Source organism: Tyto alba, unplaced genomic scaffold (genome assembly GCF_018691265.1).
Source record: "Tyto alba isolate M040663 unplaced genomic scaffold, T.alba_DEE_v4.0 Super-Scaffold_8, whole genome shotgun sequence".
Taxonomy (NCBI): Eukaryota; Metazoa; Chordata; class Aves; order Strigiformes; family Tytonidae; genus Tyto; species Tyto alba.
In genome coordinates this window covers 19,454,332-19,473,837 of record NW_024881329.1, presented here as the reverse complement: position 1 = coordinate 19,473,837, position 19,506 = coordinate 19,454,332, and the positions used below count along the sequence as shown (strand labels likewise).

General features: G+C 54.3%; 1 protein-coding gene across 7 annotated transcripts in view; it reads right to left on the bottom strand.

Moving 5' to 3' along the window:
- MYRF (myelin regulatory factor) overlaps positions 1–19,506 on the bottom strand; it is a 65,684-nt gene that overhangs the window by 30,656 nt on the left and 15,522 nt on the right. For 6 of the 7 annotated variants that reach the window (XM_042785381.1, XM_042785385.1, XM_042785384.1 and 3 more), the window contains exons 2-4: positions 7,401–7,488; positions 6,254–6,580; positions 2,558–2,619 (exon numbers count right to left, since the gene is read on the bottom strand). In XM_042785381.1, the coding sequence (XP_042641315.1) occupies positions 2,558–2,619; positions 6,254–6,580; positions 7,401–7,488 (477 nt within the window). The remainder of the gene's footprint in view (positions 1–2,557; positions 2,620–6,253; positions 6,581–7,400; positions 7,489–19,506) is intronic. The other variant, XM_042785387.1, reaches the window with a different exon arrangement.

Sequence of the window (19,506 nt, the reverse complement as noted above, 5' to 3'; positions counted from 1 at the left end):
GTGCTGATGCCCAGTTGAAGCACATCACCTAAGAGAAACTGGAACTGAAAGGCCCAGGCAGTGAGGAAACGTGCAGCTGAGCCACTGCCTCTGAACAGGAGCTCTTCGCTGGCTTTTCCCCGCCTGTGGGAAACGCGCAGCCTGGTCCCCAGCCCCACAAAACAAGCCTTCACCCACCTTTTCTTCACCAGGACAAAGCTCCTCTGTTTCCACAGCCTTTGCCCAGTGTGTGTCTGCCTTAGCTTGTATGTTCAGGTGTCCCCACAGAGTACACCAAGGTCCCTGAAGAAACGAGGGGCTGACTCCTGGGGCATTTGGGGCCCTGGGCTTTAAGGGAACTAAAAGGCGGGAAGGGACAGTGACTTTGCAGGTGTTTTAAGTGCAAGACAAAGCTTCTTTTCATCCCGCCGTGGACATCTGATGAAGCCAAGCACCAGCAGGAGGGAGGAAACACATCCCAGGACTGGCCAAGCCTGTTAGAGACTATGGGGACGTGGAAGGGGGACAGCAGGGAAGATACCTGCTGGGTCCACCAGCAAGCCTTGAGCCAGACACTGGGCTGGGTGGACTTTGGTCTCCTAACAACCAGTTAGTGGTTGAGTAATGAGGCCAAAGCACTTGATCGGGAATCAGAAAACTCCTCCCGCTGCAAGGGCTGGAAGTGAAATGTATTTACGCTGAGCCCTCCTGCTGAAGGCTGCTGGGGCAGGGCCACTTCCACTCGTTCAGCCATTCTGCTCCCTTCAAAGGCTTTCTGCTACCCGCCAAGATCTCGCGGTGCCCTTTTGCAGCACATATCAAACTGGATTCCTCTACCCGTGCTCCCAGGCCAGCCTGCCTTCTGGAGCTGTCTCAAGGACAGCCTAGCCAAGCACTAGAGTTCCAGGGAAGAGGGGAGGTCTGCAACCTTCAGGAGTTTGGAGATCAGGACCGAAGAGCAGCCTTGCTTTCATGCAATGGCCAGGGCTGACAGTGGGTGAGAATATCCCTCTGCTTTTCAGCTGGGTGGTGATGCTACCAGGCATGACATCCCCCTTACCCAGCTCTGCTCCTGCCATCCCGACAAGCGCCCAACTTCCACCCACATAACTTGGAGCAAAGACTAGCACAGCTCAACAACCCAACCGGCCAGGCAGCTTCGGCACCGCCCAGCCCAGCTGATGGATACAGCTTCCAACAGCCACAGAACCACCCTCGGAGGCCAAGCCTGCACAGAAGGACAGCCGCTTCGGGGCTGGGAGAGGAGTCTCACATCCTCCTCTGTGAAACACCACAAGAAATCCATCTTTGAAACATTTTAAGTGAATATCCTGACCCTGCAGCATGGTCAGCCTTGGCCCTGGTGGCTCGCGTACAAACTGGGAGGTCTTGTGCAGCTTTCAAGGAACAATTCCATGCGTGAGTGTCCGAGGACATGCCCTCGCAGCAGACACTGCATCATCACCGTGTCCACAGCACATTGTAATTTCCGTAAGCTTCTAACCAGGATGTGGACAGGGGCTGATGCATTTTCCAAATGCAGGACTCATGCTCTGTTCTCCCAGCTCCAGGGAGAAAACCAAGCCCGGGAATCTGATCCTTCCCTTGGCGAGGAAGGAGCTGGTTTGAGGGTGCTCTCTGGAGCTTCCTCTCCTCCCTGAGCAGAGGTGCTCCTGCTCTGCCAGCACGTCAAAGCAGCTCTCCCCGTGGTGAGCAACCCGGCCTCTTTGTTATATTTAAGGAACGGCCAGGAGGAATTCCAGGGATTTTTTTTAGCAAGATAAACAGAACTCTTGACCTCTTCCATCAAAAAAAAAAAAAAAAAAAAAAAAAGCAGGCGCTGTTCCTGGTGGGGACTGGGCTGGAGCCTGGAGAAGAGGGTGCTGCTGCCGAGGGGGAAGGGAGACCAGAAGCAACCTTCCTTCCTCACCAAGGAGTTTCTTCCACCAAAGAGGAGTGAAGGTCACCAGATGAACCAAATAACACTCCGTGGCTTCCCCACGGGAGCCAGAAGGGCCTGGCAGTGACCCTGCCTAAACCTGGGGGGGGACAGCTCTCTCTGCCCTTTGCAGGGGGAGTAGAAGACCCCCAGGATCTGCTGGCCCCACTGGAGGGGAGGGAAGGGCTGGGAAGGAACTTACTGCTGAACGGCGGGTTCATGTCTGTCTCCCCGAGCCGGGCTCCATCTCAGGGACGCGCTCACACTCCTTGCCTTTCGCTCACCCGTGGCGGAGGGCAGGACAAGGAGGCTCGCAGGCTCCACATCCCACCCTGCCCGGGGACAAGCCACACCACCGAGCTCTCCCCGTGCAAGTGGATTCCCACCTTGCCTTCTCTCCTGCTCCCTCACTCGCTCGCTCTCCCCCCTTGCAAAGACTAGCAGCAGAACAATAGGCGAAAGTCTAGGGATATTTACTAACTGATAATCTCCCCACGTATTGCAGCCGCCTGTTTTCTCCCGTCTGATAAAGATTTCAGAGCCAACCACTTTCACAGAACAAAGAGGGGGAGGATGTTGGGTTTGGGGTTTGGATTATTATTTTTTTTCCACACCCCTCTCTCTCTTTTAAGTACTTACCATTCACCTGCTGAGGAGAGTAGGCTTCTGATCCAGAGTCAGGGGGAGAGTCAGGTAAAGTGCTGCAGAGCAATGGGGAAAGAGAAGAGAAGGTCCAGCTCAACCGATAGGTCCAGTTTGATCAAAGCACCATCCAGGCTCTAGTTGGAAATCCCAGCTGCACCCACAGCAGATTCCCTGACACCCCAAGCATCTCCAGCTGACAAGCCTGGGACTGCCATAGCTGCCACCGCTCCCCACAGTGCTTCCCTGGACCTCAGGAGCAGGGACAACCATTTTCTTGACCCACCAACTAGACCTCCAGTTGAAAGAAACCAAATAATAGAAATTTATCCATTCCCCAGAAGACCGTGTGCTTCAGCATGGGTAAATGGGAGGCTCAGGGAGCTGGGATGGGACTTGGGATCTGATGCACCAAAGTGAAGGCTCGGAAGCCCATGGGATGGTTTCTGCCTTGTGACCTGTACGAACCTGAGCACCACCACAGCTGCTGGCTGTATCACCCTGGCTCTACTCCAATGTGACCAGGAGCAGGATTTGGCCCTGACTGTGAAATGCAACCAAATAAAAAGGGGGAGCTCTCAGATGCCTTCTCCAGCACACCCACGGCTCAGGGATGGCAGGGCTGGGGACCAGCCCTGTCACATGCGGTGGCAGCGCAGATGCACTGCAGGCAGCCGGTTAGCTCCTGAATCCTTCTTTATTTTATCTCAAGCCAGCACAGACTCCAGGCAGCTGGGCTCTTCAGCCATTTCCAAAGCACCTCCTTGGAAATTCACTTGAACCAATTTTTCTTTTTTCTTCCTGCAGCCCCTCCTCAACATGTATCCCACTGCAGCAGAAGCTTCAGCCTCACACATCTTCAGCAGGCGAGGGTAGAATTTCTACCATGCTGATGTATAAGTAAAAGGCTTGCCTGTCTCAGATGCTGTTTTTTCTTTAGCAACATTTCGGAGATCAAATGCACAGAAAAAGTTGAGGCCCTGTTCCCAGTTAGACTAAGCCATGGGCATTGCAAGTCAAAGCTGCAGCAGAGATGGGCAGGGAGATGGTGGTTCTGGTGGCAGGAGCAGCCGTTGTCTGGGCTCTAGAGAAAGGCTCATTTCACCTTAATGTCTGCAGAATGCTCTGACCTGTGGACATCTTTGACAGAGAGATATCTTGTCTGTCCATTCACATCTTCTCCATCGCTGGTGACACGCAACCTCAGCAAGCCCCAGAGGGTTTCAGCAGCCCAGCACCTCGGCAAAGTCTGCTCCATCCAAGACAAACACGGCTGTTTTCTTCCCCATCTCCTGACACCTCATTCCTCATCACAAGTGGATTTTCAGTGGGGATCCTTTTCTATTCCCCCATCTTACACCATCAGCTTTGTGGCTGCAAAATAATCCCAGACAAACCAGTGCTTCTTGGACGAAAGCTGCTCAAAAAGCCAACGAGGACCTAAGGCTGTGGGGAGGAAAGGTGCAGTACACCACGTGCATACCTCTCAAACTCTGCTCCTGATGGCACCCACAGCTACAGCCGCGAACCAGGACACCCACCAGGCCTTTCCTGCACCAGAGGAGCCCAAGACCCAGTAAATGGGTTCTCCATGGTAAGTGGTACACAGCTGGAGAGGAATGATGTAGGGTAATGCCAACAAACAGCTCTCACCATACTTCCCTCATCCTCCACCTTCACTTGTAGCATCTTTCCACCACTCCCATGCTTGGTCTGGAGCATCTACTACCAGCCCTATTTCCAGTCTCTTTGCCATGTTGGCTATGAGTTCATACTATATTTCCTGCGAATTTATCAGGATTTGTGACTTAGCAAGCCAAGTTTTAGACAACAACAAAAGGGCCTGGGACAATTCAGGGAATCCTGGAGGCTGGAAAAGGCCTTGGAGCAGAAAGGTGGACACTGCAGAATTCACATAGGGAGGTAGCATGGATGTGCGCAGTCCAAGGGAAGGGTTTGTTGATGTCCAATGCGTGAGACATTGCTCCTCTGGGGAAGGCCTAGTACAATGGGCAAGAGTCATTCTGGGATGCTGAAGAAACGCTGCCATCAAAGCTGACCCAGTTCATCTACATCCAGACTGAGGTCTCCAACTCTAATAGCAAGATATGATCCTTGCTCGTGACCTCTCAGACCCTGGAGAACGCCAGATACATGCAGAAGAAAGGGACATGACAAGGCATCACATCAAGCTTTTGGGCACGGTTGCTCCTAAGTTGCATGCAGCTTTCCGGGTACACAGCAAGGGAGAACTCCCTGGTCTGGGAATAAAATAAGGGCAGATTTTGTTTAGCTTTTCTCTTCCTAGAAGATCTTTCCAAGTTCATCCAAAGGGCCAAAGTCATCCCAACGGAGCTGCATTATGGCTGAATGATTGGTCCAGTGTGCTGGAGGCTTCCAGATCTGGTATCGCCAGGCCGTACTTGCTGGTAACACTAGAGGGCACAAGGCAGAGGGAGAAAAGCCAGACAGGGGCTTGCAGAGATGAGCAGCCCTGGTGCCATCCTGACCCCCTTGTCCCTTACATCCACCATCTCCACTGGAGAAAGTGCAGAGATTGGCTGTGCAGAGAGAGCATCGGGGCCACCCATCACCTCTGCTGCTGGGATGTGTTGGACCATGGCACAGCTCCTCGTATTACTATGGCCAACCGCCGGGGCCTCCTGGTGATCAATATGCTGCTGCACGCTTCGATTTTTCATCTGTCCAGCTTCGGATCATCTTGTTTCACTTCCTTGTGACTGGGGGAGAGCAGCGTGGAGCAGTGAGGTGCATGAAGAGGAAGAGATGAGACACGTTCTCCCCTTTGGGTCTCCAGGCAGTAAAGTTCCAGACATGCTGGCTCCTACCCCAGACACCACAGTAGGGCCATGTCCCCTCAGCATGCTGTGGCTGCCAAACTGTTCTCTACTGACACAGTTTCTGTCTGGCCCTTTGGCCACTGCAGACAGCAGATGCCATATCGCTGCACTCTCCCAGCCTGCTAAGGCCATTCTCTTCCTAACTGTTCTGGGCAAGGCCATCCCAGCAAGACAGAACCCCATCTTTTCTCCTCCCAGGATGAATTGTCCAGCTGAGTTCACCAGCAGCACTAAAACTTGGCCATCTTCCTCCCCCTTCACCAGGTCCACATCTAGAGCTCGTTGCAAAGGAGTACATGTCCAGATCAGATGCCACCTTTTTCTTCACTTGAGTGGAGTATCTACAACATCAGGCCAAGAGAAGTACATGTCTCTGCCCAATTTAGTTAAGAACTTCTCCTGGGATAGTCATGGGAAAATCCTGGAGAGCGAATTTTGTCTTGTTCAAATCTATTCTGTGTCTCTTCCTTCTTAAAAAAAAATACAGTGCTATAATATTCTCCCATGACACACTTGTAGATGTGCAGCATAGATATCCTGGTCACCCAGAGCCAACAGCACCGCCATAGTCTGCAGACACAGGGAATGCTCCTTGGATCCTCTCCAACTCAATGCAGACAGACAAGATCTACCAAACAACCTTTCAGGAAACTTCAGGACCTACACTTGTCAAAAAAAGCAGCTCTCTGCGAAGCAAGGGCTTGATACAGACCGATGCTGCCATCAGTTAGGGCACTGTGGGCCAAACTACACCAACCCTCCAGGTCCCACCAGCCTGGAGAAGCACTTGTCCCACCATTTGCTCTTGTTCTGCCACCCCAACCCCACTTACCCAGGTGCGTAGGAGGCCTTGGGCTCTGATTTGATTGGAGGGACCACGTTGTTTAGGCAGTGGCCGCCAAGGTAGCCCTTGGGCACCACCATGCCATTGTTGTTATTGCAGTTGAGGTGAGCACCGTAGCCGGGTCCGCAAGGGTTGGCCAGAAGAGGACCATGCCGGATTGGGATCTGGCTGCCCGGGGGAGGAAGGTGGAGGGAACCGCTGGAAGCGGGGTTGGTCACATTGGCGATGGAGCTGGCAAGAGGCGCGTTGATGGAGGTTGAGCTGGAGGGCTGGGGGTGTGCATAGCTGGCTGAAGCGGGGATGTCGGGGAAACAGCTGAGGGAGAGAAGGGGACAACCTCAACAGAGGGACAGGTAGATGGTGCTTTCTGCCCACCCCTCCCCTCCCCAGCCACGCAGCAATGGGGACGGAGCCACTCGGGTGCTCTGGGACACCCAGAAAATAGCAAAACAGGCAGCATTGTGGTGGCACCAGCAGGAGCGTACAGGGAGGCAGGTCAGTGGTCTGGGCTGGTGGGACCGATGCAACCCCAAGGGTGTAAAATCCACCTTTGGAACTGTAAAAGGCCAGAAGTGCCCAGGACACCAACCTCAAAGCTTGTGAAGACAGCAGGATCTGCTCACCGTGCTTCAGCTTGCAGACTAGCATAGGGAAGGTGCTTTGTCCCATCAGTCCCAGTGATCCTGCTCCCACCCCATGGCCCACATCACCTTGGGTGCTACCTGGGCCTGCTCCCCCTGCTTGGACAATGTCAGTGCACACAGGGAGATCCTTCCCTTCTCCACACTTGCGTCGTGCTGGGGGTTTAATCTTTCACACTGAGCTCCTAGTGTTTGCTTTCCCGTTGCTCAAATTAAGGAAAAGTCTTGCTGTCCCCTCAGGAGCAGAAAGAGAGGGGACAGAAGAGACTGGAGAAATTCAAAGGCAAGAAGCCAGGAAGAGACATGAGGAAGAACTGGAAATGAGTAAGGAAGCAAAGAGCAATAAAGGAGGACTCCAGGAGGGACAGAGGCGCAGCCAGGGTGCACAGTGATTTCTAAATGTTTCCTCAAATTGTAGGGCTGGAAATTGTTCATCTCTCCACAGAAAACAACAGTGAACGCTGTTCCTGCTGCGGAGCAAGGGAAGCACTTACATGTCTGGTGAGTCCTCCTTGCTGATGTACTCTTCCAGGATGCTGGTGTCGATGTTAGATGGTTCCAGAGCTCCATTAATGTCGTGGCCTGCGAGGGGAGAGGAGGTAAAAGCATGAGCCATGAGAGGAACATGAAAGGCCCTTGCTTTGCAGGTCAGAAACACCACCAGACTTTCCCAGAGTCAAGAAACTGATCTGAGAAGATCAGCAGATCCTTCAGTTTGAGGGCTGCCATCCATCCATACCCCTCGGCATCCCAGTGTAAAACCAGAAAGAGATGGGGCGCATGGGACAAGCCAGGGTGGCGATGCTACCTGCGAAGTTGGACACATGGGTGGGGATTGTCTCCAACAATTTGGAAGCCACGCTCCGGCTGTGGGACACACGGGCTTTGCAGGGCCGGGCTCAGAACACGTGGGAGAAGGGAGATCATGGGGTTGAGCCCAAGCTATGCAAGACAGATGGCTCCACAGAGCATGAGAGCCAGGTCTTGCCCAACCACCACCAACAACTTGGCGCTGACTTGGCCTGCAACAGCTTTGTCAGCAAAGCTGCCAGAGCCACTGGCCTCGCCAGGGCTGATGGTTGCTCCCCTTTGCAGCCGCAGGAGAGAGCAACCCCTGCAGAAGCAGGGCTGTAAGAGTGGGCTCAGGGGGTGCTCTGGGAAAGATGGTTTCCTTCCCTTTGGACCTTTCCTTCTGCTTTGTAGAATGCACTGGAATGTCTCCGCTGCTGCCATGACAGCTCTGGATCAGCTCCCAACCCCGTAGGAGCCCTCCTCCCTCTCCTCTCCTACACGGGCAAGTGGTGGACTTCCCTCTCCTTTCTCCCAGAGAGCTCCTCCTCCGCTCTCCTGTGCTGGGGAAGCTGGGCTGGGTTTTGTTGACAGAAAGTGCTTTCTTTATCTGTCTCTCTGAAGTGGGAGTCTGCAGCCCTCTGGGGTCGGTGCCAGCCCTCGGTGCCAAAGACACTGCCAAGAAAGTGGAAGAGAAGGCCCAGCTCCCCCCACCTCCCCAGGCTCAGATAACGAAGATGGCCTTTCCTGAAAGAGCCCATGGCTCCACGTTAAAGCATGACATCCCTTGCCCAGGAGAAGACCCTGACCCTCGCCTCCCCCCGCAGACTGTGCGCGCCAGGGAAAGGTCAGCCGCTGAACCGCAAAAAAACCCAGAACAGGGGGTTTCAGCCCACCCCCAGCCAATTGCAGCTCTCCCCTCTGCAAATCCCTTTCATACCAAGACAAGCAAATCGGCAGAAATAAATCCAGCTAGGAATTCTGCCAAACGGACAGGGTGTGTGCGCGGATGGAGGGATCTCTCCCTTAGTAACCCTGGCTAGAGGGAAAAAAACCTGGGTAGCCATTCACTTGCGAGACACCTAACCCTTTGTGCACCATGAGCCTCCGTTGCAAAGCCTGAGAACTTGGGGGAGAAGGTGGTGGTGCTTTGTCATGTGAACTCTTGCTATGAAAAGATGCATCTGGAGCAAGGACTTGTGATGCTGCTGCCAGGTTAGCATCGTGGTGAGAAGACAGCAGAGCAGGCAGAGCCCAGAGGTCCTGAGCTGTGCCAGCACCTTGCTTATATAGTTGCAGACCTCAGGTCAGCACAGGGGTAGTCCTTTGTGACAACCATGGCCTCTCCTGAAGTTGCAGTGATGTGGTAGCACCCATGCCATTGTCCTGCTTCGATTTAAGGTTGACTTGAAGAGCTCACCCATGGCCAGCACCATGGGTGCTTGGGTACCACGCTCATCCCCAAGGACCTCTGCTATAGCCTGCTCCCAACATTTCACCACGTGCAGCTCTACCAAGGCCCCTCTTCTACAACAGCCACTTCTTGGCCACAGTGACCCCTTAACACCAGCTGAAACCCTTCTGCCAAGGGGTGAGCACTCCCTGCTGCCACGGTCCCGGCCAAAGAGACCGTGCTATAAACCACGTGATGCATTTGGCAAACATCCACCACTAAAGCTATCAGAAAACTTGTCTTCATCCCAAGCTCCAAGGTTGGGACTCAGCTTCAAAGAAGCAAAAAACCCACTTTACCAGTGTCCCTGCCTTTCCACAAGCTACTGAGCCCACCCAAGAAAAGTCTGACCCCAGTGGGTCTCCCTCACACCTCCAAACTCCAGGAGCTTCTACATGGTAGAAGAGGAGTCCAAGACCTATCCAGAAAGGACAGGAGGCCCTCAATATACAGCTGGGCTTTCCTATTTCTTTGCTACCTTGTCTTAGAAGTCACCTTCAGAAGCCCTCAGCTGAGACCCAGGAGAAGGGTGAGATAAACACCGTGACGCGGGAGGTGCGTCAGCCGTGCTGCTGTGGAGCTGAGGTGTGATAACAGCCGTGGAGGGGTCCAGCTGCGCATGTGCAGTGGGAAGGGGCTGCCCACTAAAAATAAAGGACTTTCCTCTGATTGGGGACAGAGGCATTTGCACCAGCCAGGGCGAAACAGGGATGTCAGGGCAGTGGGGCTCGCTGGTAAACCTGCACAAGGAATGTCCCACCGCCTGTAGCTTCCACACAGGCCGGGCTCTTACCAAAAGCCAGCTTAGGTGATTAATTAAAAGCTAATACTCCTCCATAGAGTCACGAGCTCCAAACGACCCTAACAATGTTCCCTCCCCCTCCAAAGTGGGGATTAGGAGGAAGCAGGAAGCCACCAAGGAGGGACCCTGGGAAGCTCAACACCCGCACGGCTCCGCACGAGATGGATTCCCACATCTCATCCCAGCAAAAGAGAGACGGAGGAGCCCAGGGAAGCTCTGAGCTGCCTCGTGCTGCCAGTGCTCGCCCTCTCACTTTGGGAATTACAGCAGCAATCCCCACAGAGCATCTTCTGTCTACGTCCCTGCCATGAGCTCTTGTCACCCCTCTGATGTCCTGAGCTCAGCAGGATGAATTCTGCCATCCAACCTAGAGCAGCAAGCTGGGAGAGGTGCCGCAAGCACCTGCAGAGCTGCCCAAAGAACACCGTCTTGCAAACCAGCTTATTAGTGTTCTCTGAACATCCCAGGGCAGGAGGGTACCAGGACAAGTAATTCAGCCCCTTCTAACACTCTGACCTCCTTGTACAAACATGGAGGCTTCTCAGAGCAAACTGTTCCAGGACAAACTTCTATTTCACAACTCCTTCAGCTGGTGCTGCTGCAAAGAAACTCCCGAACTTCCCAGGTCCCTCTGTCCTGTCCTCCTCTTGGCCCCTGTGTTGCCACCCTGCTCTCACACCATGTCACCCCTCCATCTACTCTGCTTTCTAACTGATCCCTCACAAAAGTGTTGAGGAGATCCCCAAAAAGTAAACTTTGCCTGAAGAACAAGAAGATGTTAAACCCGCAGCACCCTCCTCATGAGCAGAGCTGGGTGAGCAGAGGCCCCCGTACGTGTGAGAATGTCAGGAATCTCAATGTTTGGACTGGTTTTCTCTGCCTTCCCCAAACCTCCAAACAAGAACTACATCCAAACGGAGGTGCTTCCCGTGCTGCCGTCTCCTCCCTGCCCCTGCTCTGATGGTGTGGGTCTGCCAGCTCGTCCCTCCTGGTGACATCCTCTCAGCTCAGGAGCTTGCTCCCCGTCCCATTTTCAGGTGCTCTGCCGCATCCCACTTCCCATCAGCGATGGGCACGCATCCCTGGGGCTCAGAAAGAGTTAACAGCGTCTGGGCCCCGTGAGTTGTCATATTTACAGGTCTGAGAGATTAAAACCAGAATTTACCTCGAGTGATAGGCTGATAAGTTTATGGTATTTCTATTTATAACAGTCCCTCCCCCACCTAGTCTTGCTCTGTTGCCTGTCTTCTAATCGCCCATAATCCTGCCTGGGTCACCTGGGGGTGGAAGGAAGGGAGAGAGCTGAAGACCTTCATCCTGGGTTCTGCTAACGAGAACCAGATGTGGGAACCTGGAGATGACAATGAGGTCAACTCTTCTCAGAGGCTGGGGAACATCAGCCAAAGGTGGGGGAACACTAGTGACGAGGAGGCAGAGAAGAGGCTGTGCAGAGCCCAGAGCCTCCCCACGGCACTGAAGCCATATACCGGAGGATGAATTTTCATTCTGGGTTTCAGGGTTTGCAGGCTTGAATTGCAAATGAAGCCCTGTGCTCCAACCCAAGTGCTGCGAAAGATGGCGAGAAGACGATTGAAAATAAGACAAACGAAAAGCCGTAGACCCTGGTAAGCCTGCCTGCTGCACATTTCCACTCCCTGCCATCTCGGCCGTGCCTGGTTCCCAAGCCAGACAGGTACAAGTGACATCCTCCACCACGGACTGCTCTGAAAATCCAGCTGTTCCTCCAAAACACTTGCCTGAAGCACGGCAGACGTCGCCGGCTGTAGTGCTGCCCCGCATTCACATCAGACAGGACAAGGAACGCGCCGGTGGCACCGCGGTAGCCAAGCCTCCCACCCTTGATGACAGGACGGGGGCAAGTGGCTGCGGTCCCCGGGCTTTGGAGGAAACCTCCTGCCTTTGAAGCAAGCAATGCACTGGGCTCTGCAGCACAGCCAGGACAAGGAGCAGCCCAGGAGATAATGCCACCCCCCCTTGGCTTTGAAGTCCTTGACCTACAAATGGGCCAGGTCCATTGCCCCTCTGCATGCAAACCTTCACTTGAGACCTGGTGCAGAAGGGCAGGTGGGTGGCTCACATGCGTAGCGGGCCGGGGAGCCGTCAGACACAGCACAGCGGAGAAAGGAGGCTGGGGGACACAGTGCTGGTGGTACAGCTTCACCTGCAGCTTTTGGGATTGTCCTTCAGCTGGTCACTGCCAACAAAGCACATCCACCCACCCAAGGACTGCTGCTTGGTGCCCTCCCTACAGAAAGTGCATTAGGGCAGGGTGTTTATGGGGAAACTGAGGCACAGAGCACCCTGGGGACAAAACTACTGCTGAACAGGGAGGAAATAACAAAATATCCAGTGGGTACATGGTGGAACAAGACCATGAAACCCCAGGAGCTCCTGGTGCTCGTCCCCCACGGCAAGGTGTAGCGTTCCCTCTCCCAGCGGCTCTCCAGCACGCACTGGAGTGGGGTGCTGAGCATTGGTGGGATACACAGCTAGGCAGGACAAATGCTGCCAGCCCCAGCAAATGGTGCTGGTCATGAAGACCCACCAGGCACGGCACGGTGTTACCCATGAAGTTTGGCCACGCCGAGGTGGCCGCTGCCACAGCGAGGTGTAGAGTGTTGGCGCGGCCCTGAGCACGTCCCCGCGGCCGTGTGTGCGAGGGGTTGTGCAATCGGCAGCCCGGGCTGCCGCATCGGCACATTCCCGGGGCCTCACGCTGCTCAGCACCCCTTCTGCTTCTTCCCCTGTTTATCCTTCGGCCCTGGCGGATTGGCTGCCGGCCTGGCCGCGAGCACGAGGAATCCATGCCATGGCTAGCTAACCAAACACCACCTAAGCCCAGGGAGCTGTGGGGCCGGAGCTCAGATTCAGACCTACTTGCCCATCTGCAGGAGCCCGGCTGGCTCTGCCACGCAGCTCTGACTGGGCATGGCATCCCTCCCATACCTGCCCTGCCGGGACTGGGACATGGCGAGGGGCCACAACAAAACCCTGGCCCTGCTCAGAGATCTGGGCTACTCATCTGCCAGCTGGGGAGAGCCAGCCGCGGGGACACAGCTCCTTGGAAAAGGGACAGCGGGGTGATCTCCCCATCGGTCCTCACGCCCAATCCTGGGCTGCCCAGAAGGTGTGGAGAGGTGGAAACGTCCCCTCCGGCGGGAGGGACGGTGACCCCGCAGCCCCTGCCTCCCCCCAGATACCGGCCCAGCATTCCTCCTTAATTAATGCTCTTTATTACCTGACTGTAACGATAACCAGTCACTCCCAGCAGAAGTGGCTCCTGTAACCCGAGTGGGACGCCAAGCCAGACCACTCCCCCATCTCCCCCAAAGCGCTTTCGGGACCACCCCAGAGCAAAGCCCCGGCTGTCCGAGGCACTGAAAGGGGCCCCCAGGCTCCCTCCCTGAACTGCAGCATGGTTCTTCCATGGGGTGAGCCCCTCCTCATGCCAACCCCTCTATCATCTTCCTTTGGTCCCCTCCAGGACAGCCTCCTGGGGTCTGCACGGGCTGTCAGAGGGGGAAACTTTTACATGGTGTCAACTGCTTGACTTCAGGGTCCTTCCCTTGATCTGAGGCTGACGGAGCCGCGCTGAGCTACACCAGCTGGTTACTTGCTCCTAAATACTATCACAGAGCAGTTTCCATTGCATTAGGACACTCTTCTCCTGCACACGTGCAAACACAGCATGTGTCCCTTCCCATCAGAAAAGGTAGGACTGTCCCAGTCAATGCAGAGGCACGGCCACCACCCTGTGTCCCATCCTGGGGACATTCCCTTGTCAGCCCATCACCAAGGACAGCCCTGCCCCTCCAAAGCAATGGGGCAGCTCATGCATCCCCTGTTCAGATCAGAGCATAAAACCCACCATCTAATGTCACACCAGAAACACAGCCAAGGCTGAGCTCTGGGAGTCCAGGGGACAAGATCCTGGGGAAAACACCAAACTCAGGGCTAAGGAGATGGGGGTTCATGAGAATTTGGGCATTATCAAGAATGTGTGGGCTTCAGGGAACCGAGGGACACACACACACACACACACACACACACAGAGTCTCACACACCTTTCCCCACACCTTCTCCACGGAGAGGACAAGACTGTACCCAGCCCAACCAGACCTGACCCTCTTCTCCCGGGCAGCTTTAGCTCTCGGTGAGCTCCAGGACAGCATCCCCGCTCCCACATCTGACCCCACTGCAAACTTCTTGCTGCTGCGAGGAGAAACTCTCCCATGCCAGCTCGGGTGGGATGCGGAGAAGGTAGTGCATCAGAAGGAATGGAGACATGGGACTGGTGGGACTTAGTCAAGACCCCAGATTTGTCGTAGTGACTAAAAAGCATTACAGGGTCTCCAGTGGCCAGGAAGACCATGGGGCAACAACCCAGATGAAAAGTGAACCAGCACCAGTGGCATAACTAATGAACTGCACTGGTAAAAGGTACAGCCAAACCATCACCAGCCTGCAGCACAGTGTCCAGAGTCAGCAGCACCATCCGTAGCAGCATTTCCACATCCCCTGGAAAGCTCCTTCTGCTCTCATACAGGCCCACAACTCCTTAGCTTACATGTACAGAAGAATTTATCGGCTAAAAGCGCCTTTGGACAAGCTGGAAAGTGTCTCTAACCATTTAACACGTCCTGGCTCAGGCACACAGCAACCCTCACTCCTGTACCTGCTCCACAGCGTTGCGATTCCTGATGTACCAGCAGGAAGGGGATATGAGCCAGTATATATACCCTCACTAGGTGTATATATAGAGATAATGCCCTCTTCTCCATCTCCCAGGCCTCGGGTAAGACAAGGTGTGTGGTGAGAGACATCCCAAGACAGAAGAGGTGTGAGAAGCCAGAGGAAATCATCCTGCTGTTCCACAGCAGGGCACGGGCACATCCCTCAGGGAGCCCTGCGGGAAAAGCCGGGCAGCTCCACGCCGAAGAGATGAGCGAGCCTCATCCTCCCTCCCAACCCTCCTCTTTCTACTCCCCCCTTCCTGTTGCCCTCTCCGGCCCCTCCGCCATCCACCTCTCAGCACCTTCTTCTCTCTCCCTCTTCCAGCCCCTCTCGAATTTCCCCATCTCCCTCATCCTTTCCCTTCCCGCACCATTATCCCTCTGGACCATCCCCAGTCCCTTCTCCTTCCGGCTCTCCACCCTTGTCCTGGCCTCTCCTCCGCCCTTGCCAGCTGTGAACCTTGGCATGGATAGAGCCATTGTCCCCCGGGCAGCGGGGCCGAGGAGGAGGAGGGGAAGGTGTGAGAGGGGACACAGTGGAGCGTTTGTGTGTGTCCCCGCAGCCGTCAATGCCCTGCTTGTCCATTCATGCTCTAAGATGGCAGGAACAGCAGCACCCACACAAGCGTCGCCATTTGGCGGGGTCCAAGGTGCCTGCCCAGGGGGGCACATTGCCCTGTTTGTTTGGAGTCCCGCAGAGGCAGAAGACAACGCCTTTATCTCCCTCTCGGGACCGAGGGCGTTGGAAGGCTGGCAGGGGGGACAAGAGGACCAGAGAAGGCCACCTCATCTGGCATCTCAGCTCCTCCAGCCGTGCCCTGAGCGAGATTACGGCACACCGGCCACATGGCCGCCCCACTTCACCAGGCTTTAGTGGGCTGCACCTAAAGGATGGGACAGTAAAAAAGGAGACATAAGCCAAAGCTTCTGCTCTTGTGCACTCCTCTCCACAGCCCACTAACTTTACCTAGATTGCAAGATTTGGGGGACAGGAGTGACCTTTTTCTATAGGGTAACACCTATGTGCACGATCTCCCTGTTACTGTCATGGCAGCGAAGGTCCAGCACAGTTCTTTCAGCTATCAGCATAAAGTTTCTTTGGTGTGAATTATTACCAGAGCATATCAGCAGTACTAGAGCAAAACAATAATCTTTATAACCAGCTACATACTGGCATTAAGCAGAGACTACAACCATAGGGTCACCAACACTGCCTGGCTTGTGGCTCCTGGAAAGGCTCTTAGGAAACTCGGAGATCCAGGAGCCACGTTGGAGGCCACCTCCAGCCCAGTTCTGAAGATGTGGGCACCACACGCATATGGGGGACTGGGGACTTGGAGCTGCACTGCCTCTACTGGAAACCCCCCAGCACAAAACAATCCTTAGGCCGGATGATTAATAATCAAACAGCAGCAGAATACAAGCCTACAGGCAGCCAAGCATTGCCTGGAACACCATGTCCAGATCGGGCGTCTCGTTCCTCTCTTCTAACTGGGAGGCAACAAGGTCTCTCCTGTCCAGCCTGGACAGCTTCCAGAGGAGACTGGGTGTAAGAAAGCAGAGCGATTTATCTAGATGGGACTTTTGCCAGGGCTTGGGGAGGGCCATCTCTACTTTTGTGCAACCAATGCCGATCTTTCACAAACAGGACTGTCAGGTCATCACGCCTTCCCTTCTTCTAGCACAGCTGGGAGGTGCAACCACACAGCGCTTGCTCTCAGTCCGACATTGCAATAACATTGGCTCCAGAATCAACTCCTGCAAAAATCACAAAGAGCACCAAAAACTTCTTACGTTGTCGGGTTTCCTTTACTGTCACTGCAGTGAGTCCTCATCTCCCTCCGCTGTACGCGTGGCACAAACCTCCCAAGGTCACTTCCCGGGATCTCAGAGCAGAGCAACGCGACCAAGAGAAGTAGACCCGCCAGGCACACAGGTACAGGGCAGTCATGGACCGAAGGACACAGTGGACACTATTTCTCTCTGATCTCATCCATCTTAAGACAATACCAACCATTCTATCCCCGAATGACACAGACCACAGAATTTTACTCAGGGTGTCCCCCACCTAACCCAGAGTTTCTCACTGTAGAGGACGCATCCTTCAGACAGATGCATTTCTGAATTAGGCTTCTGCTGATTAATTCACCTCCTGAGGAAGAGACCACACGAATTCATTTCCACCCTTTAGTCCCTCATCTTAGTTTGCACAATACATCTCCATACACTTAACCCCCAGATTAACAAGCCCTTTGCTCCAAGAAGGCTACTTTTCAACTAGGGTTTTGTGGACTAGCTCAGTCACCGTCATGCTTTGTCTTTTCCCCAGTTAAACCAAGCTTCTCTAACCATCCACAATAAATAACAAGTAATCATGTAATTAAATATTATTATTTTTTTAAATCCCTAGGGATTACTGCCATGCTGGCTACTTCCATATAGGTTTTCAGAGTGAAACTGAGGTTTCTTTTTCTAAAAAAAAAAAAAAAAAAAAATGTTGTTTGCATTTTCTGACTGAGCCGTCTCCAACACTGGAACATAGTTCTTGCACCAGGGATTTAGCAAACAGTTACCAGACAATACAAATCAGATACCAAACGTGCTGCTTGGATCCCATCCACCCTGCAAGCTCTCTGTGTGTTCTGGGTCTCACTTCAAAGCAGCATGCTGTCTGGAGCGGTACAAACCAAGAGGGAAGGTGCTTGGCACGCTCCTCGAGAAGATTGTGCGGAGAGGGCAGCACGTGGAGGAGAGGATGAGGAGGTCACTCCGGGCCCGAGGAGGTGGGAGGCACCAGCTGCACACATTCCCACAGGCAGAACAGCTCCTCAGGCTCTTGATGAGCAGAACAAGTCGTCTCCACGCATCAGATGAGTGGAGGCAGACTGGGACTGAAAGAAGGGTGAGATGTGCCCAAAGCGAGACAAATCTTGAATCAGCACTGCCTGAGCTACAGTTGTGGAAGCACAAAGGGTGAACGATGATGGGTGAGACCTTCTCGCAAAGGACGGAGCACAGAAGAGATGGATGAGGAAGGTCAGGGACCTGGGAACTAAATCGAGAGCCCTCTCCTGGTACCTGGCTCAGGCAGATCCCCGGGAGCCATCCCTCCTCTGCTCTGTCTCCCTCCAGAGCGGGGGACAAGAGGCAGTAACTGCGGCTTCTTCCCGGCACCGCTCACCCAGCTCCTGCCACCAGAGCTGAGATCACACGCTGTTTTAAAGCACCTGCTGGGAAAGCAGCATGTAAGTCCTGTCCTGCTGCCAGCCTGCCGTGGTTTGAGCCCAAAGGGCAACTGAGCACCATGCAGCCAGTCACTGCCCCCTTCCCCCCCAGCACTGGGAAGGAGAAAATGAAGTAAAAGGCTCAGGAATCAAGATAAGGACAAAGAAGGATGGCTCACCCATTACGGTCATGGGCAAAAGACAGGAGAAGAAAAAGAACATCACTTTAATTCAAATGCTAACAAAGCCAACACTTAACAGAGTGGGATGGTGAGAAGTGCCACCACTTCTAAAATCATCTTTCTCCACCCTTCCCTTCTTCCTGGGCTCAGCTCTGCTCCTGAACCCTCTCCCTCCTCCCCCAGTGGCAGAGGGGGCAGGGGATGGGGGTTGCAGTCAGCTCACCGCTCCTCCTTCTCAGGAGGTGGGGTGAATGCCGCACATTCCTCCCCTGCTCCACGTGGCTCCCCTCTCACTGCAGACAGTCTCCATGAAACTTCTCCGGTGTGATTCCTCCCCATGGAATGCAGCCATTTCCATGCTGATCCAGTGTGGGTCACCCCCGTATGTTGCAGTCCTCCCAGCACCAAACTACAACAGTGGGGGCTGCTTCTCCCCTCAGAGTCCCGGCCTTCATTGGATGCAATCACCTGCTCTAGTGTGGGCTCCTCCACAGGCTTCAGGTCAGCCTCTGCTCCACCGTGGACCTTCACGGGTGGCAGAAGGGTGGCCCTGCCCTCTCACCACTGGATACAGGGTGGGGGTCTCTGCTCCGGCACACCTCCCCCCCTTCCTCCTCCTTCCTTCCACTGACCTAGGTGTTTGTCCTTCTTGCAATTCCTCCTCACAAGTCCCAACCAACCCCCTTCTCAGGTTCCCCTTCCTAAATATGTTCTTGCAGAGGCACAACCACCATCATTAATTGGCTTGGCTCTGGCCAGAGGTGGGTCTGACTTCGAGAAGCTTCTCACAGAGGCCACTGCTGTAGCCCCCACCCCAGCTACCAAAAACCCCCACCACACAAACCCAACGCGCAGCCAGAACTGTGACAAAGAGCTGAGTTATGAGGGAAGAGGGAGAAGGCAAGGAAATTACACAAATTGTATGAGTCATTAGATCAATAGATTAAAAGACCTCTTAGAGCCTTCTGTCCAGGCCAGCAGAAGGCCGTTGATTCCCAGCTCACTCCCTGGGGCTCTGCCCCGTGTGTCTGGATTTTCAGCACTTCCATTCGGGAGCAGGAGCTGCAGCCTCACACTCCTCCAAGTCTGGCTGCCCTCAGAGCCTGACCTGAATGCTCCCTTTCTTATCTCCACTCACCGCCAGTGTCCCTTGTGCTGAACAGCCCAAGGATTTCACAGCTGGGCCATTCACTGTCTTCTAACCACAATGCTCCCAGGCCAACTCCTTCCAGTCCTGACTACCATCAGCCTGACATTAGCTGTCTCCTGCGACCGTCCTGTGCACAACAATCCCCGTGTTATTGCTTCCCATCGCCACCCCAGCATCTGTCGCAGGCAGAAGCAGGGAGGCTGTCTCTCTCTCCTTTTGAGAATGTTTGGAATTCCTTTCCTGCAG